The sequence below is a fragment of the Rattus norvegicus genome, chromosome 13 (assembly GCF_021556685.1).
Source record: "Rattus norvegicus strain SHRSP/BbbUtx chromosome 13, alternate assembly SHRSP_T2T, whole genome shotgun sequence".
In the NCBI taxonomy this organism is placed as follows: Eukaryota; Metazoa; Chordata; class Mammalia; order Rodentia; family Muridae; genus Rattus; species Rattus norvegicus.
The window spans coordinates 86,465,553-86,491,013 of NC_141546.1; the positions used below are offsets into that span (position 1 = coordinate 86,465,553).

The 25,461-nt window shown below is 47.0% G+C and overlaps 1 protein-coding gene across 3 annotated transcripts; it reads left to right on the top strand.

Moving 5' to 3' along the window:
- Positions 1–643: 643 nt before the first annotated feature.
- On the top strand, positions 644–24,248 carry F11r (F11 receptor). 3 transcript variants are annotated; one of them, NM_053796.1, is made up of 10 exons: positions 655–787; positions 20,535–20,603; positions 20,715–20,822; positions 21,004–21,150; positions 21,394–21,599; positions 21,752–21,854; positions 21,979–22,086; positions 22,837–22,849; positions 23,140–23,191; positions 23,307–24,248. In NM_053796.1, exons 1-10 carry the CDS (start codon positions 727–729, stop codon positions 23,340–23,342), a joined length of 903 nt encoding a protein of 300 aa, NP_446248.1. In that variant the 5' UTR covers positions 655–726; the 3' UTR covers positions 23,343–24,248. The 3 variants fall into 3 exon arrangements, 2 of the variants coding, with proteins under 2 accessions (XP_087435974.1, NP_446248.1); XR_015635055.1 differs by having other exon boundaries at positions 644–787; positions 22,837–23,191; XM_087579848.1 differs by lacking the exon at positions 22,837–22,849 and having other exon boundaries at positions 644–787; positions 21,979–22,090.
- Positions 24,249–25,461: the final 1,213 nt, after the last annotated feature.

The following is a 25,461-nucleotide window of genomic DNA, read 5'->3' on the forward strand; positions in this document are numbered from 1 at the left end:
TTCTTTTTGAGAGCAGTTTGGGGTAGTCACGATATCTCTCTTGTCTCAACCCTCTTCCTACACCTTCCCATATTAATATGTGTTTTTCACTTACCAAGGGGGAGGGGACCAAAGATTCTGCATCATCAAGCAATTTAAAAGTAATGGAAGAGGGGCTGGGGATTTAGCTCAGTGGTAGAGCGCTTACCTAGGAAGCGCAAGGCCCTGGGTTCGGTCCCCAGCTCCGAAAAAAAGAACCAAAAAAAAAAAAAGATAAGATAGAAAAGTAATGGAAGAGAAGTCAACCAAGCGGATTCCTGCATCTCACAGGCAGTGACCTTACTCACCTCCTCTTTAGAGATAGCTATCAGGAGCCAGGGCAGTCAGAAAGGCTATATCTGCATGCCTTGCTGCCCAATCGGGATGCTCTTACCTGTCCAAGGGGAGGCCTTAGTTTCTTTAAGCGACAGTCTCCTGGGCCAACCGGAGGTCTCTAGAGGTGAAAGCCACCAATCGGACTCAAGAGGGAGGAAAGTTCGGGGTTGCACCTGCGTACGGTGAGTCACTCCTCGGAGCTCCCTTTCTCTTCACCAATCGGAGCGCCGGGCAGCCGGGCGCCGCCCACCGGGCGTGGAGAGAAAGGCGAGCCGGGCTTAACCTGGCTGCTAGAGTCCAGCCCAGCGCAGTGGATAGCGAAGCTGTTCCCAGCGGAGTTGCGGCGCCCGTCGCGTCGGGATTGAAACTGTAATGGGCACCGAGGGGAAAGCCGGGAGCAAACTGTTGTTTCTCTTCACGTCTATGATCCTGGGTGAGTTCCCAGAGTTTTGGGAGGAGTGGGTTGGTCCGGTGAGAGGTTGGAAGAGGGCGATTCCCTCGCGCCGACGGGAAGGGAGGAGTCCCAGGAACCTGCCTGCCTGCCTCTCCCTAGGAGTCCACTTTTCTGCCCGGGTCTGGTCACTCTCCATTCCCCTCCCCCACATGGAGACTGGCTGGCTCCCCTCCTCCAGCCAGTGATCTGTGACCCTACCTCCCACTCAGCGCCGGGAGTACCTCCTCTGCGGAAGCACCAAAAATAACCGGGAGGGTCCACGGTTCTGGGTCTCCTCTAACGACCCAAGGACCCTTCCCACACCCAACTATTTAGCTAGCCATTCCCCTCCATAGTATGCTCCTGGGAAGGTCTATCCTGCCCCTCCGACATCCTCGGATGTTTCAGAGAAACCTTGAGCCTCACCCGGACTCCCTTGGCTCAAGTGTCCTAGAAGGAAATGTAATGGGTAGGGGGGCGGTGGGTAGGGAAGGTTTCTTTTCCTGGCTATTGTAGAAGGGTCTCTCCCTCCTGTTAAGTTGTAGATTAATGCCGTGGTTCGGCGTCAGAAGAAATGAGTTCTCTAAATTTCTCCGATTCAGAATTCCTTTCTTGAGAGCTAGCGAGAAGTCCTTAATTAAGGTTGTTGACTGAGTGAGGATTCCCTGAGGGAAGAGTAGGTCTATTGGTTGGCTAGATTTCCTTAGAGTCAGAACTCTGCCCTCCCCTTTGCCCGGAATGAGAGTTTTTTGTTTCTTTGTCGACTCCTTTTCCTGTGAAACAACCAGGCTCGCATGCTGGGGCTTGACTGTCTCGAGGTGTGTTTGTATGAGGTTGAGTGTGAGGTTGGTTGGTTTGTTCCTTTGGTCAGTGTATGTCAGCACCTGTATATTTATCTGTCTCATCTCCCCGCCACCACCCTTCGGAGCTGAGGACCAAACCCAGGGACTTGGGTGTGCTCTGTCTGATTCTCGAGTGTTGTTTATTAGAATGTGTTCTGTACGAATCTGTTTCTCTTCAAGGTTCGTATTTTAGAGAAGGTAAAGGAAATATACCATTACAGTCAGTATTGCTGTCTTCTAAAGGCTGTTCGCTTTGATACCTTTTTGGAGAGCAAAAATAAGACTCCTTCCCCAAGATGGAGCGATCGATCCCTTGTTTCTCATTACAACTGTAAACCCTTGAAGTGGGCTAGACAATAGGCGAATCGACTTCTCCACCGTATAGAAAAAGGAAATGAGCTTGGAGAGAGGAAATGGCCTTTCCAGTTTACAAGACGCTGCGGCTGGAACCAGAGTCCTCGGGCTCCCATTCCTGGGAATGCAGCATCTCAGGCACAAACACTATCTAAACTACTGTTTCAGAATCAGCCGCCTCTACTAATGTTTCTTAGTTGCCTCGTCCTTTCTTTGCCCTGCCCATCGCCACTTGTTTCATTCTGTTCGTATCTTAGATTGTTAGCCACACCCACATTCCTGTTTTGTGTACTGTTTCCCGTGGGTCAGTGACTGCACTTGTTAGGCTTCTGTAAACTCCTGGAGCTGCTTCCTTCCAACCCCTTCCCTCCTTTCTTTCCTCTTCCCCTAATTTCCTATATTGATTCTAGCGCACACTACCATAGAAAGGATTGGGACAAGATCCTTTTGAGCAAGCAGCCATGGTTCAAACGAAGCCTGAGGTGGTGCATCTGCTTGGCAGGGCAGTGGGTCCTAGGGAGAATAACGCATACAGGTGGCGGTGGGTGGAAGGATACACTGCACGGTGCAACTTTTAAATCAGGTTAGATCTGGGGGAGAGGAGTGATTTGGGTAGTGCAAATGAGGATGGAAATGTCGGGGCTGGCCACCTCATCAGGAGTTCTTCTGGCTTTGCTTCTTTCTCTGCCTTGGGACCTTAGGCTAGTAGCTCAGTCTTTTTTGCTATAAAACAGAAGTAATAATACTTGTCCTCCGAATGCCTGGAGGATCAATGGAGTTAATGGTTACATTACACATACATGAAGGGATTACTGTTGCACAGTTATTACCCCTTCGGATTTTGTGAGGGTGCCAGAATGCTGCCCTTAACTAGACGAGGTCAAAGGAAGCAGGAAAGCTCCTCATGGCGGGGCCTTTATTTAATGATTACTAAGTTTTAAAGAGAGGGCTCTTGTCCGGACATCTAGTGTGAAGCCTAAACAGCTTGCTCCAGTGCCCTTTTCTTCCTCAGTTACTTCTCACCATGGGCTCCGCCGTCAGGGAGGAAGGGAAAGGGGGAGATAGTTAAGTACGAGCCCAGCCTGCTAAGTGGACGACTGCTCCAGCCTGAGATACGCAGGCAGGATACACAGACCACAGGCTGGGAGAGCTGAACCTGGAGGGTGTGACTGGTCACCCAGAATGCTGCATTTCATTCCCTAGAGAACCAGAACCTGAACTTGGAAACGATTCAGCTACAAGCAGGGGCCAGCGGATAGGTCAACTTTTATTGTATCCAAAAGGGAGGAAATTAAGCCAGAGTTGGAATGCTGACATTTTCTACGCAGTCAGTCAGTCTCTCTCCCTCTCCCTCTCTCTCTCTCTCTCTCTCTCTCTCTCTCTCTTTCTCTCTCTCTCTCTCTCTCCCCCTCCCACCCCCCCTTTCTCTTTCTCCTGGGTTTGGGTTTTCATCAGAGCTGGTTAGTCAGGGCCAGACTTCCCCCAAAACTGTGGATTGGTAAGTTATGGTACTGGTTCCTCCTGGGGAAAGAATGGTTCTCTTGAAGCTAGAAACTAGTGGGTGGCCACTCCTAGGAGGAAGAAATGCTGGGCAGGGCCAGGCTAGGCTTGGCTCTGAAGGCTTTCACCAGTGATACTCTAAAGCATCTTTGTGACCTGGGCTTGTCATGGAACCCCAGCTTCTTCTCCTTTGGGCAGAGCTGCTGTGGTTCCAAAAATGGTTTATTCAAAATTGCGTTGGGTGATAGGGTTTGAGATTCAGAATCTTATCAAAGGGTGGAGTAGCTCACTCCCACTCTGTTCTTGCCCCGGCAACTATACCTGGCAGAGTTTCTCATGTATCTTTTTCTACTGTTCTTGTTATGCAAATGTATAATAAGGCTTACAGTGTGCATTAGATTATATCCTGATTTTTACGTAATATAGATTGAAGATTTTTCTTTCTCTTTTCTTCTTTCTTTCTCTTTTTGAGATAGGGTCTGTGTGGCCTTAGCTGGCCTGAAATTTGCTGGGTAGGCCAGGCTAGTCTTGAACTCACAGAACTTGGACCGTACTTTGTTTTTTACACTCTGGTATTATAAGGGACCGACCCTTGGCTGCTTGGATCTGCCAACCTCTACGCAGCTGGAATTCACAGGGGAGGGTACTGACATGCCCTCTCCCAAACCCCCAAAGGTGGATTGAAGTGTTACACACATTTTATGTGGCAAATTAGGAAGTAAGTGGGGTGTGAGTTTTACATCTCTTGGATTGGAACTAGGGAATCCCCAAACCCCCAGGCTCAGTGGTGTGTCCAAAGCAAAGGTTAGATGAGAAGTTTCTCAGGATTGGGAGGAGGTGTGGGTAGCAGCATGAACAAATGCATATTGGGGTTTTCCGGGCACTGAAACTCTGAATTCATCTGCCTGGGACTCCCTGATAAGCCGAGTTTCTGTCCAAAGTCCAGCTCGTGTCATTTGTTTTACGGTGTGGGGGTGGGACTAGAGGAAGCAGCTGGCTGGCAGGAAGTTTGATGCCAGGTCCCTTGAGTGAGTACTGTCCTGGCAGGCTGACTGTCCTTTGCAGTGGGAGAGATGGGGGAGGGGTCTGAACAGGTAAAACTGGAAAGTCTGCAAAAAGCAGGAGGGAGCCATGGAGTAAAAGCCACCCCCACCATGATCAATTTCTGCCATCTTCAGAGTGTAGAGCCTGCTCTGTATTAGGACTCACACAGTCTTCCTATTTCCCAGGCATTCTGTATCCAGTCACTCCAACCTCTAGAAAGTTTCCGTTCATTATATTGAGAGCATCTTCAGAAGTTCACAGGCCTAGGTGTGAGGTATAGTGGTGTTCATGGAGAGAACCAGAGACTGGCTGGCTAGGCTGGCTGGCTGGCTTCTCTCTTTTTCACCTTCTTTCTATTTTAAAAAAACAAACTATTGGCATAAAAGTACCTTGAGGAATGTTCTAATAGTTAACAGGATGTTGTATAAAGAGAAAACAAAGGGCTTCCTATTAAAACAGTAGAAGGAAGTAGCCGGGCCTACCCTGGCCTGGATCCTCGTGTCCAAAAACATGGTTGGTGGGGTGGGGTGTGGGGCGCTCTGTTCCGTATCTGAAGTCTCGGTGGAGGTTCAGAGAAGATCCACAGCTAGAGTCTGGGAGGAGGATTGAAGCCGACTTGTTTCTTTGTTTCCGAAAGATACAAGCCGGATCCCTGGATCCCCAACTGGAATATACCGCGGGGCTGTCAACAAAAGCACAGAATAAGTTGGGAGTGAAAGGCAGGCAGTGACTTTTGTGCTGGGTGTGGTAGCATGGGGTTGGTAATGTCAGCACGCTGGAGGCCGGACTTGTAAACAATTTCTTTGACAGTTCTCCTTTCCTCCCAGCAAATTCCCTTCCAGATTTCACAACTTTCCTTTGATTTTCTTTAAGGACTAAAAGAAAATTTTTTTCTGTTCTTTTTTGTTTTTGTCCTCCCCCCCCCCCCCCCCAAAGACAGGGTTTCTCTGTGTAACATCCCTGGCTGTCCTGGTATTCGCTTTGTTGTAGACCAGGCTAGCTTTGAACTCACAGAGATCTGCCTGCTACTTCACCCCAAATGCTGGGATTAAAGGCATGCACCACCACACCCGGCCTAGGACTACATTTTTTTTATTTTTTATTTATTTATTTATTTTTTTTTATGTGCATCTGTGTGTGGAGGTCAGGGAAGAACGTGTGTGAGTTGACTCTCCTCCCATGGGATTGAACCAAGGTGGTCAAGCCAGACGGGGTTACTTCTTTACCTGCTGAACTCTCTCATTGACCCTCAGCTCTGATTTTGTTTCTGTTTTGTGATCCACTGAGTTTTTTGTTTTGTTTTGTTTTTGGTTTTTTTTTTTTTTTCTTTTTTCTTTTTTTCGGAGCTGGGGACCGAACCCAGGGCCTTGTGCTTGCTAGGCAAGTGCTCTACCACTGAGCTAAATACCCAACCCCTTATCCACTGAGTTTTAACCAAGGCCTTGCGGGTGGAGGGGTGTGACACTAGCTCTTGGTTCCCGAGTAATGCAGCTGTGGCACCTCCCCCCCCTTGACCGCTTCTCCTGCTGAGGGAGTGCTAAGAGACCGGAAGCTCCTCCCCATCCCTGACCAGATCTCAGTGGGTCCAGACAAACACAGCTAAGCTGCCTTAACTCAGATGGAGTGAAACAGCTGTGCCTTGCCTAGAAGACAGCCTTTCATAACCCTCCTCCGCGTCCTCCACCTAGTACAGCTTTGAAAACTCAACTTGTAAAATTATATTTACTTGTCGGAGTGTCTATGTGTGTGATTGTAATGTGCCGAGGTGAGCTGTTCAGTGTTCCTTTTCACTTCCTGTCATGTGGGACTTGGGGATTGGATTCAGGCTTGGGAGAAAGTGCCTCTACATGTCTCACCAGCTCAACGCCTCTCACATTCTTTCCACTCCCCTTCCTGTGATGGCCTCAGAGCCCTGACGGGGATGACTGATGTAGATGTCCCATGTAGAGATGAACACCCAGTAGTCATTTATTTTCAGTGTCTCCATTCGTTGTAAGACTCTAACCACCGTCAACTGCAAAAAGGAAGCTTCTTTGGTTAATATAAACAGTTAGGAGGCCGTTGCATAGCATGTCCGTTTAGCAAATTAGAGCAGCAGGTCTCATGGCCTGTGGCCTGTGACCACCCCAGTCTATTCTTTTGATGGAGTGTGTGGCATTGGGCATGACCTCCCTTCTGTGGAGTGGCCTTCTGGTGCACTCGGGATGTAGTTGGTTGTTCCTGTAACGGCTGTACCATTATTACATCAGTGGGTGATGTGCTTGGCACGTTGGGACTCTAGCATACAAGGTCCTCAGCTCAGAAACACCGTGGATCACTTTACGTTTCCAGTCGCCTACATTAGTACCTTCCAGCTTGTCAAAGTCCAGCAGGGAGGACACTTCTAATTCATCTCCAGCTTGATCTTTCTATGCCTTGCAACCAAAGAATATTGTGTCTTTTAACAGTGGAGTCTTACTGTCCAGTTCTGGTGGGCAGCTAAGAACCATGGGAATGCCCTTCATAGTTTTGGGGCCCCTGGGACTGCCTGACCAATAATTCATAAGGAATTGTTATGCGCATTTGTCACTGATGGAATGGGCCTTATCCGTCTTTGCCTCTATTCATAGTTTTTATTGGTTTATTTTATTTATGTGTGGATGAGCATATATGTTTGGGTCCCCAAGGTGGCCAGAATTGGGCATCAGATTTCCTGGAGCTAGAGGTACAGTCGTCGTGAGCCACATGGCTGGGCTGGTAACTGAACTTAGGTCCTTTGCAGGAGCAGTAAGTTCTCTTAATTGCGAAGCCACCACCTCTCCAGTCCCTAAGCTGTGGGGTGAAGTGGGGAGAAAGAGAAAGTGGGAGGTGGGGTGGGGAGTAAACAAAACAAAAAACCTGGGGCTGGAGAGATGGCTTAGTGGTTAAGAGCACTGCTTGCTCTTCCAGGGGTCCTGAGTTTGATTCCCAGCAAACCACACGGTGACTCACAACCATCTGTAATGGGATTCGGTGCCCTCTTCTGGTGTGTGTGAAGACAGCGAAAATGTACTCATACACATAAAAATAAGCAAATAAATCTTGACAAAAACAAAAAAAACCCATAAAACTAAAGTGGTAGAAGTGTTGGTTTTGTTTATAATCTCAGTACCAGGAAGCCTGAGACAGGAGGATGGTGAGTCAGAGTCCTGTCTGTGCTGCCGAGTGACTCACTCTCAAAAACAAGAGTGATGACCTGCTCCAGGTAGAGAAGTGGGAAGGTACAGGACTATAGAGAAAAACCACATGTACTCCTACTGGAAGTCAGGCACTGCCTACTCGTTCATTCTAGGCGTCCATGAGGGATCGCTACTCATACGGCATACAGTAAAAGCCCAAGCTGGGCGGTGGTAGTGCTTCCTTCGCTTTAATCCCGGCCCTTGGGAGGCAGAGGCAGGCAGGTCTCTGAGTTTGAGGCCAGCCTGGTCTACAGAGTGAGTTCCAAGACAGCTAGGGCTATACAGAGAAATGGTGTCTCAAAAAACAAACAACAAAAACCTTAAACAAGGTCTGTTGTATTGTATACTATGCTGTAATTTAACCAATTACTCTTTTTTAAAAAAATTTATTTCCTTTATGTATATGAATACACTGTTACTCTTGAGACACCAGAAGAGGCTATCAGATCCCATTACAGATGGTTGTGAGCCACCATGTGGTTGCTGGGAATTGAACTCAGGACCTCTGGAAGGGCAGTCAGTGCTCTTAACTGCTGAGCCATCTCTCCAGCCTGGTAGACATTTACCTTTTATGGAGATATTTTTGTTTCTTTTTCTTTCCCATTCTATTTAGCAAGACATTAGTTTTATATATTAATCTTTAAATTTACCTTTAATGATGGGGACAGAGAGGGTTTAAGGGCCATTTGAACTAGACCTTGAGGAGTAGATGGGTTTTCTTTGTTTGGGCTGCTGAGTTTTGGAACCTCATACATGGAAGTGGACGAACTTGGCAAGAGATGGCTTCTGGGTTTAAGAGCACTGGCTGCTCTTCCAGAGGACGTGCATTTGATTCTAGCACCCACACCGAAGCTTACAACCGTCTATAACTCCAGTTCTAGGGCATCTGAAACCCTCTCTGGCCTCGACAGGCATATGTTGGTGATGTGGATGGTACAGGCATACTTACAGGCAAAATAATAATAATAGTAATAATAATAATAATGATAATAATGATAATAATGATAATAATAATAATAGACATGGACAGATCCAGGCTGGGGGTAGTTCGGTGATAGGACCCTTCTGTTACTTAGGTCCCAGGCTCAGTCCCCAGTACTGCCAAAATAAATGCAAGCACACGGACAAACAAAACCCAAAAGAATCGGCCAGGCCTAAGACCCTTATCTTCTTGTGAGGCAACTATTCCAAGCCTCAGTTTCCTCATCTGTGAGATGGGATGAGAGTCTGGGGAGGTAGCTGTGCGAGCATGAAGATTTGATTTGGAAGAGCGCTTTGCCACGGCTGTTCTATTACTTCTTAGACGACTGTGGTCTCCAGACCTAGTTACATAGTCAGATCAGTTCACGTCCTGGTCTTCACGTCTGAAGTTTTGTTTGCCTGTGGTCAGTCTGGGATTGAAAATATTGAAACGCAGTCTCATGCAGTCAGGGTGGCCCTTCAGCTCGCCGTGTAGCTGAGCCCGCTGTGTAGCTGAGCCCTGTCTTGAGTTCCCTGTCTCTTGCTTCTCCTTCCTAAGTGCTGGGATCACAAGAAGCCTTTATACCACCATAGCGTGCTATTAATAGTACATACTTTTTTTTTTTTTTTGGTTCTTTTTTTTCGGAGCTGGGGACCGAACCCAGGGCCTTGCGCTTCCTAGGTAAGCGCTCTACCACTGAGCTAAATCCCCAGCCCCACATTTTTTACTGTTACTAATCTTTTATTGTTTCTAACTTATGCATTACATTTTGCCATACTTGTACACATGGAAGGAAAACCATTGAAAAGCTCTGGGTTCATTACTACCTTTGGCTTGGGGTGTTGGCAGAACATCGTGGATTATATCTCCTGAGGATAAGGGTTGGGGGTGGGGAGAGCATACCAGCTAGATAGGCTGACTACCAGCTCTCTTGAAAAAGTCTCTCAGGCCCAGCTTGGGGGCACATGCCTGTAATGCCGGGACCCTAGAAACAGAAACAGGGCTGCCAAAAGTTTGAGGCCGGCATGGTGTACAGACTGCTTTGGACAATCCAGGGGCTACAGAAACCCAGTGGTGTGTGTGTGTGTGTGTGTGTGTGTGTGTGTGTGTGTGCGTGTGTAAAGGAAATCATCTCTCTTAAGGAAATATTTGGAGACCGACTTGTTAGTATTTTGTGATTGTTGTATTTCCTGTTCCCTCACTCTTTAACTCTTGTCCCCATTTCCTGTTCATGTCCTCCTGCCTTCCTGCTTTCTGTCCTCAGTGTCTCAGGGACATCTGTGCTCTGGTGTCCTGTGCCCTTTTCCTCTCCGAAGCTCACATTTCTTCCTCATCTGTTACCTCAGTTCACCTTTAATGTTTATTTGAATATTCTTCCCGTTTTGATACAGTGTGCCACTGTTAACTGATATTGGGTACGTCTCCCCCTCCTCTTCCTGTTTTTCTCTCCCTCTCTCCTGTCTTTCTCTCCCCTTTCCTCCTTTCGTAGAGCCGGAAATGGACCGCAGGGCCTTGAAAGGCCTCTATCACCACACTGCACTCTCAGCCCCGGCCCTCTTTCTGGCTTTCTGTTTGTCTCTCTCCTAGTTATTTGGCCATATTTCTTCTTGTAATCTATCTGATTTCCTTCCTTCCCTTCCTCCCTCCCTCCCTACCTCCCTCTTGTTTCGAGACATGGTTTCACTCAGCAGTCCAAGTTGGCCTGCACTCACAGCAGCCCTTCTGCCCTGGTTTCCCAAGACCTTCCTAGCTCCTCTTTCCTCTGAGTCTGCTTCTCAGCCTTGGGTTACAGAGGTCAACTAAGACCATTACATTCGGATTCATAACAGTAACAAATTTTCAGTTATGAAGTAACCATGAAAAACAATGTTACGGTGTGGGGGGGATCACCACACCATGAAGAATTGTATTAAGGGGTCACAGCATTAGGAAGGCTGAGAACCACTGTAATATTTTAGATACACTTGTTTATTACAGAAATATAGAACATGGGGCAGAAGAGCTCAGATATTGGAGACTGCAAGTGGAATTCTTCTTAGAGATTTCATAATTATATGCTTGGGCTATTTTTATTATTTATAGACTTTATTTCTTTTTAGAGCTATTTATTTATTTTATATATGTAAGTACACTGTAGCTGTCTTCACACACACCAGAAGAGGGCATCAGATCTCATTACAGATGGTTGTGAGCCACTGTGTAGTTGCTGGGAATTTAACTCAGGACCTCATTTTAACAGCTGAGCCATCTCTCCATCCCTATAAATTTTATTTTTAATTCTGGTACTGAAAAGCCACAGGAAGGCTGCCCTTTGTGAATTCCAGGTGAGCACTGACTGCATAGCAGCGGGTGTGGGCATCGTTTCATTTGTTAATTTCATATTTTGGAGATGTTTTTTAGGCCAGTTCAAAAGGATCTAAATTGGATTTGGGGATGCCACAGTGTTATTTTGTTTGTTTGCTTGTTTCCCTTTAAGATTAGGAGTTTATATAGCCCAGACTTAGCCTGTAACTGCATAGCTAAGGAGGAGTGACCTTGAACTCCTGATCCTCCTCCCTCCAGAGTAACTAGGATTATGGGTGTGGGCCATCATGCCGGGCTTGGTTTTGTTTTGTTTTACATTTGCCACTTCATTTGTTATTTTCATTTGCAGAAGGAAGAGAAAAATGTTAAGGGTTCCCCTTCTCTCTAAAACATGAGTCATGTGGACATATGTAGGTTTATATATGAAATTTTGTCTAAAAAACAGGGTCAGCAAGAAGGCTTAGCGGGTAGAGAGAGGCTTGCAACCACACCTGTCAACTTGACCTTGATTTCTGTGATCAAGTGGTAGAAGGGAAGAGTACCACAGATTGTCTTCTGAGCTCCACATGGGCACATTGACTTGTGCATATCCACACACACACAAAAGTCAATATGCATAGGGTGGTGGTGGGGTGGGTGGGGAGGATGTGTGTTAGAGCAGTTGATTGATTCAGTATCATGTACTGGAGCCAGGTGATGGTGGATTACCATTTTAGCTCTGCCACCCACTCGTTTTGTGACCTTGAACAAATTAATTTCTGTGCCCCACTTCCTCATTAAAGATGAGAGCTATAATTGTATCTGTCTCATATAATTAGTGTAAAATTAGATGAATTAAATCATGAAAGGGCTTGGAGTATCTGGCACAGTGAATATTCAGAAAACGCTCGCTCACATTCTTCCTTTAGTCGGTGGCTCTCCTGGTCACGCTCAGTGTTTACAGTTCGGATGTGATGAAGTCACGTAGAGCAAGCTGATATGTTTCTGGGCAGGTATGTCCTCACACCTCTTTTGTGCATGTGGTGTGCAGATATGGGTGCACATGGAAGCCAGAGGACTGTTGTGCGGTTTGCTAGGGCTGGTGTAACAACAGAGATCACAGGTTGCGTAGCTCTCACAGTTCTGGAAGCTGGGAGTCTAAGAGGAAGGCACTGAGTGGAAGAGTTCTCTGGGAGACCTCTCTCCTTGCCCGCCGGTTCCACTGTGTTCACGTGCCACACATTCCAAGTGGGCCTCTTTGTGCCTCTGTCTATAATAGGGAGACCAGTTGAGTGGGCCTGAAGTATCCAGTAGTAACCTCATTTTAACATTGTTGCCGCTTTAATGATTCTGTCTCCGGATACATCCTCTGAGGTATTGGGCGGGAGGGTGTAAGTTTGAGAATTTGGGAAACAGTGCAATCCAAACTACATAACCTGTTTGGAGCTTACCTCCAAAGCAGTGGACTGTTCAACAAGTTTCCTTTTCTGCTGACTGAGTGTACATCAAGTTTTGTTGTTGTTTTGGTTCCTCTTGCCATGAAAACAATATTGGGAATGGATTCATCTCTTTTTCCTAACACCCCACCCCCAATAAAGCCCACTTTTTAAGTAGTGAAGACGAGTGCTTTGGGAGTAAGAGAGCAGAAGTTCTCATTTGTGGTTTGTTGTGGCGTTTTGTTGTCTTCGAAACCTGGCTTTCGAAGTGCAGGCAGGCTGGCTTCAGCTGTACCAAGTAGCTAAGGCTGGCCTTGAGCTCCTTAAACTCTCGCTGTTCCATCCCAAGTACGTCGTGTGACTAGCTTTCGCTTGAGTTAAAACCATAAATGAACGAGGGTGATAACGTGTTTTATTGATACTGACTGACTTTATTGGTAATGTCTGACTTTATTCTGAGACCCTGGTGAATTTTCCTGCCCTCTTGTAGCTCTTACTTCCCTTTTTCTTTCCCCACTGACTTGAGACAGCCAGCCACAGGCGTTTCTCTCTTCCACCTCTTGCTATTTTGGTTCTTGTGTTAGAAGGTTTTCTGGCTCTGGTTCTACTCTTGGCTCTCTGTCCTTTCTGTGGAGGTCTGCAGGTACCAGCGTACACACCCCTAGAGGCAGGGACCAGCCTCTGCCACTGCGTGTGCAACACCTGCAGGGTCATCACATCCCAGGTGCAGCCCTCAGTCCTGTTTATAAAACAGTGGGAATTATGGGTAGAGAAGGTAAATATTGTTTCAAGGTGATTACATTTAAAATTACTTTGTAGTCTGGAGAGGTGGGGTTAAGCAAGCAATCTCAAGCAGTCACTCATAATTCTAGCACTCATTCAGAAGACAGGGCCCAGAGAATTTCTCTAAGTTTGAAGCCAGCCTGTTCTAGACAGCCACTTCAAAGACAGTCTGGCTATATAGTGAAGTATTGTCTCAAAAAACCAAAGCATCAGAATAAAACTAAAACCCCTTTGGTTTTAAAATACAGAACTAAGGGCTCTGGAGAGGTTAAAAGTATTTGTTCTTATAGAGGACTGGGGTTCAGGTCCCAGTACCCTCATCATAGTTTACCACCCTGACTTTCCAGTAATTGCCCAAACAGCAGAGACCATGTTAATCTAAAAATTACTCAATCCCTAGCATAACTCCATAAATCCAGTTGCAGGGATCCAGTGCTCTCTTCTGACCTCTGTCTAAGTTTTAGGGCTTTGAGAGATGATTCATCAGTTATGAACTGAATTGGGTTTTTAGTACCAGCGTTGGGAGGCTCACAACCGCCTGTAACTCCAGCCCCAGGGGATCTGTTGCCCTCTCCTAGCCTCTGTGGAAACCCACGCACATGTGCATATGCACAGATGCACCCGTAAATAACAATAAAATCTTACAAACAAAACAATACTAGGTTTTAGGAGCTGGGGATGTTGGTAGAATGCTTGCCCTAACATTTACAAACGAAGCCTTGGGTTCAATCCTCATCGATGTGTGAAACCTCGAACTCGTGATCCTCCTGCCTCTGCCTCCTTCAGCAAATCCTACCGGCGTGCGCCACCACAACCGGCGATGTGTGAAACCGTACCTGATGGGGTACTCCTGTTGTAACCCAGAATTGGGGAGGTGAAGGTAGGAAGTACAGAAATAGGAGGCTACCCTGCTAGCCTGGGCTACATGAGACTCCATCCCAAACAGAACAACTATAATAATTTTAGTTTTCTTCTCCCAGAAAACTTTTAAAAAGTTTTAAAGCCAGAACTTTAAAAAAAAAATGTTAGTATTAAAATATTACAGAGATTGGATTTTGAAACAAAGTTGTTTTTTTTCTGCATTTGCTATTCCCCCATCTGTCTGCCTTTCCCATTTAAAAATTGGACTTGCTTTTGAAGATAAACCTCAACAATAAAGTGAATGGTCTGCCATGACCTAATTTGTTTTCCATGCCGCTCAGCAAATACCTGATACGTATGTAGTATCAGGCACTATGCTAGTGGTTGAGTAATATTTAGATTAACAAATCAGACATGGTCTCTGATGTTTGGGCAATTACTGGAGAGTCATGGGAATGTTTATACATAATAGCAGAGTTCCGGATTTTTTTTTTTTTTTCTCTCTCTTCAAGAGAGACAGCCCTGGCTGTCCTGAAACTTACTCTGTTAAACCAGGCTGGCTCTCAGACTCAGAAATCCACCTGCCCTTGCCTCCCAAGTGCTAAACTTAAAGGCTTGAGAAATATTCCAGTGGCACTTTTGCATGGGGTAATGAAAGCCTAGGGAAGAGTCTCTAAGAGGACTGGGTTGTGGCCGGTCGTTACCAGGAAAGAGGAAAGAGGGACCGGTGTCTACCAGGTAATGAGGGGAAAGGGTGTTTCCCATAGCAGAGGCTGCTTGGGCAGAGGCAGGGGTTGGGAAACCACCGGGAAGTGGTTTGGGGCTGCAGGACAGGCTGGTTGCAGCTGCAGAATGGGTGAGAAAATGGGAAGCTTATCAGAGCTCAGATGGGGCTGGAATTCTCTTGTCGAATATTTGCATTTTATCCCCTAGGCAGCGTGGTATCCTCAGAAGCTGGACACGGGTTTGGATCTGCCAGATGGTTGTGGAGTGATGAGGTTGAATACCACCACCTTGCAGTTGGGCTGTATTGGTTTGAAACTTGGCCACCATTCACTGTTCTTTGGTCTGTGGGCAGCTTTCATTCTTCTTGTTTGCTTGGTTATCTGGTTTTTGCCATTGTTTTGTTTTGTTTTGAGACAGACTCTTTCTATGTAGCCCTGGCTGGCTTGGAACTCACTATGTATTCTAGGGTGTCCTGGAACTCTCAGAGATCCTCCTGCCTATCTTAAAGGTTGGTTAGTTTTTTATTTGGCAGGTTTCTTAACTGTTCCAGGTCTCACTTTCTCCATGTTGAAAATGGTGGCCCTGTCTCCATTGCTCCATTGAGGATTGCTGTAGCATTTGAGTGACTGACTCTATTCCTGTGCCTGCACCACTGCCTGCTCCATTCCAACTGGGACAGAAGATGGATTTCCAGTCTACAGACTCACAGCTTGAGGAGGGCAAAAGGCTGATTGATGGCCTTCAGTTCTGTGGCTTTCTGTGTTGTGAGGTTCAGTAAGGGCGCTATGTGGGGTAGCATACCCCTGCAGCTCAGTATTGGGGAACCCGAGGCAGGAGAATTTTGAGTTCAGGGCCAGCTTGGGCTATGTAGTGAGCCCATGTCTCTTTCACATACAAAAACAAAGAACCCAAAACAAAAAGTAAGAGAAACTGGAGCTGGAGAGGTGGCTCAGTGCTAAAGAATGCTGGCTGCTCTTCCAGAGGACCCAGGTTCAATTCCAGCGGCCACTTGGCAGCTCGTAACTATCATCAATGCTAGTTCTAGAGACGTTTGACTCCCTTTCTTTGGCATCTCAGAGCATGGTACACACATGATGCACAGACATCTGCAGGTAAAACTCTCATCCACATACAAGAGGAATAAATGAAATCACCAAACAAAGAGGTATTTGTTTGTTTGCTTGCTAGTTTGTTTTGAGACAAGTTTTCTCTGTGTAACTCTGTCTGGAACTTGCTCTGTAAACCAGGCTGGCCCTGAACTCAGAGATCTATCTGCCTCTGCCACCAGAATGTTGGGGGACTAAAGGTATGCATCACCACACCTGGCTTTAAAAGTAGATTACGTATGTATGTATGTATGTATGTATGTATGTATGTATGTATGTGAAACTATAATGGAAAGGATGAAATGTCCTCATTGTTTTGATTTACCATTTAAGTTAACCATTAGTAAGAGTATGTAGGAGGGTCAGAGGTTAAATTAGAGGGGTGTGTGTGGTGTGTGTGTGTGTGTGTGTGTGTGTGTGTGTGTGTGTGTCTATGTGTGTGAGGGTGATGAGACCAGGGGAAAAATAGAGGGCAGGAAAATGATTGGTCCGGATGTAGGCGGTGTCCATGAGGGAGAGCTGGGGTTCAGTCCTCCCTTGTGTAGCGCTCACTGCTTATTTAAATGTCTTGTTGAAGAGACCGCTGATGTGGGAAGGCGAGGTGTGAACAGGAAAGCCTGTGATTAGATGGGGTGATAGTAAGGTACAGTTCTTATTCGGTGCCTCCCGTTGGTCAGAGAGATGCTGTTGTTTTTTTTTTGTTTGTTTGTTTGTTTTTGTTTTTTGTTTTTTTTGGAGCTGGGGACCGAACCCAGGGCCTTGCGCTTCCTAGGTAAGCGCTCTACCACTGAGCTAAATCCCCAGCCCCCGAGAGATGCTGTTGTAAGCACTCTGAAGTTTGTTTTTGAGACAGCGTCTCCCTGTGTATCTCTGACTGGCCTGGAACTCAAAGCCATCCACCTGCCTCTGCTTCCCAAGGGCTGGCATTAAAGGTGTGTGTCATCACCTCCTGGTTTAGATTTATTTTTGGATTTAAAAAATTATGTCTGATTCTCTGTTGTGCTTGTATGTGTATTGGGGGCTTACCTAAGTCAGTGTGCATGCGTGGAGGGAGGTAAAAGGAAAATCTGTGGGAGTCGACTCCCTGCTTTTACCATGTAGGGCCTGGGGATTGAACTTGAGTCAGCCGGCTTGGTAACAAATAACTTTACCTGCTTGAGCCATCTCACCTACCCACAATAGACTTTGAGTCTTGGAGTAGGTGGGTCATAGCCAACAGGCATTTGGGCCGAGGAGGGAGCTGGAAAGGCAGGCTCCTGTACCACAATGTGATACAATCCCTGGATATTTTTTTCCTGGCTTTTCAAGCTGGTTTCCCTTTATAGCCCTGGCTGCCCTGGAACTAACTCTGTAGATCAGGCTGGCCTGGAACTCACCAGAGATCCGCCTGCCTCTGCCACTGGAACGCAGGGATTAAAAGCTTGTGCCACCACGACCTGACATCTTTTTTGATCTCATTGTTTGAAAAGAACAATTTCAAGGGCTTGGGGGCAGGGGAGAGCCTAGCAGGTAACAAAGCACCTGTGCGTAAGCAATCTCCAGAACCAATGTTAAAAAAAAAGCAAGATTTGGGAAGCTTGTGGGCCACCTGGCTTGGAGTACACACATGCAGCACAGTGGCAGAAACGAGAGACGGAGTTGACAAGATGGAAGGGAAAAGTGATTTCCAGAACGTTGTCTTCTGGGCTACATGTTCTTGCTGTGGCGTCTGCACACACCCTCCTAATTAATTAACTACTTGATTGGTGAAAAACTTCGTTCACCGTCAAAAGTGACTGAGGAATGGCTACCAATTCATACTCTGTGGTTCCTATGTGTGCGTGTGCATTTCAGAGGCTGCCTCTCAGCCTAATAAGGTGTTTGCTCCTATTCCGGGTGGGGTCAGATTGGGTTCTTGGGAAGCCGACTCTGAGATATCAATTATCATACAAGACACTTTATTAGGGAGTGTTCTTTGGATTCGCACCCGTGGAAAGCCGAGGGCGGAAACAAGATTGGGCAGGGGGAGGGGCTGGGGCTCACTGCCATCTGCACGTCCTACTCAGGTGTTAGGAAGTAGGTGGTGGTTTACACCACTCCTCTTCCTTCTGCCTTGTCATAAAGTGATTTCTGGGCGCTCCTGCCCCTAGTAGAAAGCAGGTCCTAGGGCAAGACCACGGTGTTCTGCCAGCTCTGAGCCCGTAACTGTGGGCCTTCATTAGGCAGCACTCCAGCAGCTGTGTCCTTCATTCCTAATGAGAAACTGATTCAAGCATCACAGTGTGTGTATCCCAGAAGGCAAATCATGAAACTTCTGAGCCTTTGTAGAGCAAGGTTCCCAGCATCCAGGTGAGGAGGACTTGTGAGCCTTCAGATGCTGGCCTGGAACTCACTGTGTAGACTGCGCTGGCCTGGAATTTGCATCAGTTTTCTTGTCTTTGCCTTCCAAATGCTGGGGTTAGAGATTACATTAATCTTTAAATTTATTATTTGTGTGTGTATACATGTGTGCCAATGTCAAAGGACAACTTTGTCAAGTTGATTCTCTTCTTCCACCTCGACATGGGTTGTGGGGACCAAACTTTGGTGGTTATGTTTGCCTCAAGTGGGAGGTGCCTTTACCCACTGAGCTTTTAATCACATCCCCGGGAAGAGTTTCTAATTTAATGAGCGTTATTTGATTTAATTTCTAGGTCTATTGTTATACTAGAGTATGAGTTCAATATTAAAATTATAATGAGAAATAGGCGAAGTTATAGTATCAGAAGTAATTTATAAATCAGTATGTTTTGGCTTTTTAAGAGTAACATCTGAGCTGGGCAGTGGTGGGTGGATCTCTGAATTTGAGACCAGCCTGGTTTACAGATTGAGTTTCAGGCTAGCCTCGGCTAAACAGAGAAACCCTGTCTGGAAAAAACAAAACAAAACAAACAGAAGAATGACACCGGAGGGTCGGGGGAGATGGCTCAGGGGTTCAGAGAGCTTGCTGCTCTTGCAGGGGTTCGAGGTTCGGTTTCCTGCACTTAACTTGGGAGCTCACAACTGTCGGACACAAGGGTTCCTTCTTTCGACCTCCTCCGAAGCGTTACACATACCTGCAGGCCAGACACTCACAGACTGGGATGCCGTCCCCCTCATACGAGACCCTCTATTAGGGAGAGCTTCTGGGATCCACCCACAACTTGTGGAGAGGAGAAAGCTACAAGATCTGGCAGAGGGAGAGTGGCCTACTGTACAGGGAAATTTGAAACAGGAGGGATCCTTCAGAGATCTCCCAAGTCTGAGTTAGAAAGATGGATTATATATACACCAGGAAGAAAGATAGATCACACACACACACACACACACACACACCCCAGAAGTGGAAGTCCTAAGCCAATCAGGTCTTTGGTAAGATCCTTTCCCAAACAAAGCCGGACACAAATTAATACTTGGACCAGATTGTGTCTGATTGAAATAAACGCATACAAAGGCCTGGCTGGGTGTGTGGCTCAGAGGTAAAGCACAGGTCTATGGTGCACTAGGCCTAGCTATGTTCCTCAGCAATGCAGAAACCAAGAAAGGACTCTAAACAGTGATGAGAGAGGGTGTGGAGGAAGGCGGGATTTTGGCGATCATCTTTTTTAAACGCCTACATTTCAGATAAGTAGGAATCTCACAGGCCAAGAGACTATATTCAGTTCTGGGGGTGTTCAAATAAAGGAAAACGTATTTGCATGCTTGTACTGTTTGTGTCTGCGTTTATCCAGGGACTCTGACTTAAAGCTATAAATAAACACATTCTCCGTGTGTGAATTTGAACTTCGAGATGACGGTGTATGCGCTCGTACATGTACATGCGTGCGTGCGTCTGTGTTTGTTCAGAGTCTTCTGTCACTAGTTTGGGGTCTTACCTGTGAACCCTGATCATTTTCCCACTCCTGTGTTAATTTAACTCCTGTCTCCTCGTGCCTCTACCCCCAACCCGCACAACCTTTCCTTTTCTTCATTTAGCAAATGTGCGATTCTAATGAGGCGATCTGAGATCATCTCTAGTCCTCGCCCCTTCTCACAACCAGCTGTGTAATCTTCCGCACCTGCCTTTACTCGCAGTCTGAGTTCCAAATGCAAGATTAGGGTCATAACTCTTGTCCTGCTGCCGTGTCACAGGTGCTGGATTCAAGACTCAAACAATGGAACGTCTCTGAAAACACCTTGAAAGGCAGCTAACGTACAAACGTCAAGTTTCTGTTTTAGCCTTATCCTCCCTCCCCCGCCCGACTTGCCTCCAGCTTGCTGGCTCTCTTCCAGGATTATTATTATTATTATTATTTTTTTTTTTTTTTAAATACAAGTGGCTGCGGTGTTTTGTGGAGCTTTCTCTGAACCATGAAATGCCATTCTGGAAGCTCCCTTTGGAACAGTAGGGACTTAATTAGAGTATTGGGAGCCATAGAGGAAGCCATTAAAAATAGAAGAAGTACTTGAAAGAAATGCTGTATTCCCGGCCGTAGGAATGGAACTAGTAGAACAGAACCCATTAAAAATGTTTAGGGTACCCACCATCTTGACTCTAACTCCGTCCCTCCGTTCACCTTAAGACCTCAGCCTCATCTCCCAGATCTGTCTGTTCTTCGTACTATGCGGCAGCAACTCTTGTCTCCTTATGATGGGGGTCCCTCTTTTTCTTCCTCAGGCTCCTTGGTGCAAGGCAAGGGTTCGGTGTACAGTCCTCAGACTGCCGTCCAGGTTCCTGAGAACGACTGTGAGTAGGGCAGAGCTGTGGGGAGGGTTAGGGAAGGGGGGGTTGCATGGCGTGTATCCTGGCTTGTGGTTTCGGGGTTCCATCTTCCTCCCATTTTGATCCTGTCCGCAGCTGTCAAGTTGCCCTGTATCTACTCTGGCTTCTCCTCACCCCGCGTGGAGTGGAAGTTCGTCCAAGGCAGCACCACTGCGCTTGTGTGCTATAACAACCAGATCACAGGTAATTCGTCCTTGCACTTGCTGAGAATCGCCTGGATTCCAGGGGTAGGGGCGAGCCCTGGAGCTCAGGGTTCTGAGTTCTGCCCTTCCGTGGAGGACGGAGAATGTATCTTGGGGGACACGTGCATCTTAGCTCTCCAGCTGACCCTGTCTCTTCCACCTCTGCTCCCGTCTCCCGGCAGTTCCCTATGCAGACCGCGTCACCTTCTCATCCAGTGGCATCACCTTCAGCTCTGTGACCCGGAAAGACAATGGAGAGTATACTTGCATGGTCTCTGAGGACGGGGGTCAGAACTACGGGGAGGTCAGCATCCACCTCACTGTGCTTGGTATGTGCCAACATGGTCTCTCGGAGGCTCAAAGCTAGTCACTTCCCTGAACCTGATAGCAGACTGTTAAGTTTTAGACCTTACGGATGGTGGGAGTATAGAAAGATGAGCCTCCTGGTTTGATTGGAACTGGGCATACGGGTGGCACCTGTGATTGGTTAATACTGTCGTCCTGGTTTCTAACCCACACTCATGTAAACCCCCCTTTATTCAGCACCTTCTCTTTATGGTCTCCCTCCCTAGTGCCTCCATCCAAGCCGACAGTCAGTATCCCCTCCTCTGTCACCATTGGGAACAGGGCAGTGCTGACCTGCTCAGAACACGACGGTTCCCCTCCTTCTGAATATTCCTGGTTCAAGGATGGGGTACCTATGCTTACAGCAGATGCCAAGAAAACCCGTGCCTTCATCAATTCTTCATACACCATCGATCCAAAGTCAGGGGATTTGGTATGAAAGGGGAGAGGCAGAAGATGGGGGGGGGTGGTCCTAGGACCCCTGAGAGCAGGAAGAAGCGTCGGGGCTCACTTAAGGTCAGAGAACGAATAGCACAGGTGCCTGATTTCTTTGAGCAAGAGGCCAATTTGTTCTCTTCCCTCTAGGTCTTTGACCCTGTGTCAGCCTTTGATAGTGGCGAATACTACTGCGAGGCACAGAACGGGTATGGGACAGCCATGAGGTCAGAGGCTGTACGCATGGAGGCTGGTGAGTAAGAATGTGGCTGGGGTGTGGTCAGAGGCTGGGTTTCATGTGGCTAATGACGGCAGGCATCGTCGGCGGCACCACAGCTGCATGTCAAGGCGAGTGACCTCCCCTTTGTGTCTCACAGTGGAGCTGAATGTGGGGGGCATCGTGGCAGCTGTCCTGGTAACACTGATTCTCCTTGGACTCCTGATTTTTGGCATCTGGTTTGCCTATAGCCGTGGATACTTTGAAAGTAAGTATTGCCCCTTGGAAGCTTGTTGGTCTGTGGTAGCCCAGGCTGGCCTGTAGCTTTGCCCTCCCAACTCACAGTGATCTTCCTGCCTCAGCCTTCCGAGCGCTGAGAGTATAGGCGCGTGCTGCTGTAAGCAGCTGGAAGTTCCTTTATCCTTGTGCGGTTTGTGGGTGCTGTCCGAGTGTGGACCTTGATACCATGCCCTATGTGCTGGCACCATCTTCCGAGGGAGCGCGGTTACTCGATCTAGTTCCTAGGAAAAAAAGCACATACCACTTCCCCCTGATTCCCATGCTATGCTGTGTTCTGGTCTTTGCTACTTTTTTCCCCTGCCCTCTACTCCCCCATCCCTTTCACCCCCAACACGAGATAGGAAGAAGCAAGGATAGACGGGAGAGAAGAATTAGAAGGAAAAAAAAAAATCCTTCAGTCTAGTTTCTTTCCTTCTGTTTCTTCTTTGAACATAACTACTAAAACCACAGCCAATCCCCGTGTTCAACCAACAACCACCCACCCCTCCTCTCTTGGGACCCTAGCATCTACATAACCTCTGAAAAGTTCCCCAAATTCTGATCTGGAGCTGGTAAAACCACGCCTCTACCAGAGCATGAGGCAAATCACAGGCCGCTGCATCGGCCCCAGATCTTCACACTTGGGGTTAAAACAAAAACATTCTTATAGTATGCCTGTATTTTGTAAAGAAAGTAAAATTTCAGAATTGTCAGTACACATTTTTCTTTTCTTTTTCAGGAACAAAGAAAGGGTGAGCATGGTGATGTCCCAGGGTTCTCTCTCATAAGATCATGGTTTGGAGCTGGGGTGGGAGTCGGGTGGGGTCTGAGCCCTGGGAGTGGGAGTGGTGTAGAAGTAGGTATTTCAGAGGGGAAGAAACCTAGACTTCTGGTCTCCTGAACTTGTCCTATCTGCTGCCAACACCTTCCTTCTAAACACTCAGTTTTTCTGCAAAGTGGGCCTTCATTGTGGTCCCTGATGTCGGCATGGATGCATTAATTGGTAGGGCTTGAGTGTGTCCTGTTTCTGGTTTGCTCACAGGACTGCACCGGGTAAGAAGGTCATTTACAGCCAGCCCAGTGCTCGCAGTGAGGTGAGTGCACCTGCCCTGAGGAGGGCCTTGTGTATCAAGTGGGTGTTTCTAGCCTGTCTGTGTGTTTGTGAGCAACATGAGACAGGGGAGTTGATTGGATGTCTTATTTCCCTAGGGAGAATTCAAACAGACCTCGTCATTCCTGGTGTGACCTGCTGGGGCTCATCTCATGTCCACTTGCCTTACTCAGGTGCTACAAGTTCCAGCCCCTGCTGGCTGTAGCTGCACTGGATGCCTTCAATGTCTTCTAGGTCCCCCGGGACCCCTTGCTTTTATTCTAGCTAGGATATGAATTTAATAACATCAGCTACTTCTCCCTCCTCTTTCCCGCCCTCCCTCCTTTCCTTACCACCATTGCGTGGCCTGAGACTAGTTACAAAGTTTTCATTCCCCATTCCTATGTGGGATTGGACAAGAGTCCTAGACTAGGCAGTAATAATGACTGGGCTGACAGGAGCCCAAAACCACTACCTGCCTGTAAAGGCCTCTCCATAAGGACTTTGAGCCTAGCTTCCCAGCTTTCCTCCCCGGGCGGAGTGCCAGTTGCTCTAGAGTGGGGACTGGAGGAAGATGGGCTGAGGCATTTGATGGTGACCTCAGGTGTCTAGCCTCTGGAGCCTGCTCTTTGTCTCAAAATGTGCCACTGGGATTCTCCTGGATACAAGTAAACTGACACCGTGTCCGAACAAGGTGGGAGAGCTCGGTTAACTCCCAAGAGACTTGGAGTGAGAAAGATTTAAAGCGATCTAAGGAGAAAAGGCTGGAACTGGTGGCTGTTAGTCACTTCATTTGGCTGGAACTACTGCACAGACCCTTGTAAGATTTATATGGATCGAGGAGATGTGTGTGTTAATAGTCTCGTCTCTTTGATGGTGTGTGTGTGTGTGTGTGTGTGTGTGTGTGTGTGGAGAGAGAGAGAGAGAGAGAGAGAGAGAGAGAGTGAGATTGAGATTCTATATTGAAATTGATTGTTATATAGAAGGGCTTTCTAGCTCTTTGGCAAGGTTGTGTTTATATCTGACAGATGTTGCTGGAAATAAAAACTTGATTTGACAAACTTCTTTTTGTCGGAAGTGGGGGAATGTTTTAGGGACTCTAGGCTACTTTTTATAAACAAAGTACATCAAAGTTCTGCTTCCCAGCAATCCATGGCTGGTCCTCAGGACTCCGTTCTTAACTCAAGGCAAAGCTTCTAGACATCAGAACCTGGTTCTCCTGCTGCTTGGACAAAGGTGGTGCTGTGCTGGGGGGGAAGCTGCTATTCAGTCAAGTTGGGGAAGAAAGTGTCCACGCACTCTCCTGCCTGGCGGTCATAATGGCCCTCCCTCAGGCTTCTAAAGGACAGTTCCTCCAGCCGTTTAATATTTGAGACAAGTAGGAATCTGGATAGGTCTGGCGGTCATTTCTCTCTTCCATTTGGGTTCCTTGCAGCTTTTGGAAATTAAATACTTAAGGGCAGAGTTTTCCAGAGGAAATAAAATCCAATTGGACAATAAAAGAGAAATTCTAAAGTTAAAGGATTTGTTTCAGTTGGGTGGGGCTGGGGTGGGATTTCATTGCCCTTCTAGTATACTAGATAAACAATCCCCTCGGGTCCTTTTGATGTGAGAGTCCGTTACTCTTGGGGTTCCCCTCTCCAGCCTATGGTATGCTTTGGGAATGCCACCTCTGGTTTCATTTTACAGTGTCGAAACGAATTCTTGTAATAAACATCTATTTTTCACATTGATTTTGTTTAAATCCCGAAGTTCTGCATGCAGCAAGAGATGGGACTCAGGATGGAGAGAAAGTAAGGTTAGTAAAGTGCTTGCCTCGCTGGAAGCCAACATTGTGTTAAATCAGGTGTGGTTGTGCACGCTTGTGATCCCAGCGCTTCTTCAGAGGCAGACGCAGCAGGGTTACAAGTTCCTAGTCATCCACAGATAAACAGGAAGTTTAAGGCCATCTTGGGCTGCATGAGATCTTTTCTCAAAACAAAAACTAAAAATGAAAAGGGAAATTAAAAAAAAAAAACGACTCGGACTCCAAAGACATCTGAAGTCTTCCTGGTTATTCGAGATTAGGGCTGTCCATTCCTATGTCTCCTTGATACATTAAAAAAAATTTAAAGTGTGTGTGTGTGTGTGTGTGTACAGGTGTCAGGAGAGGGCATTGGATTTCCGTTGACCTTGAGTAACAGGCAATGTGGATGCTTGTTGGTGCCTGCGCTGCCAGTGTGTGAATATCGGGCGTAGGTCTGCGGAATTGAAAGAAAACACGTACACGGGTCA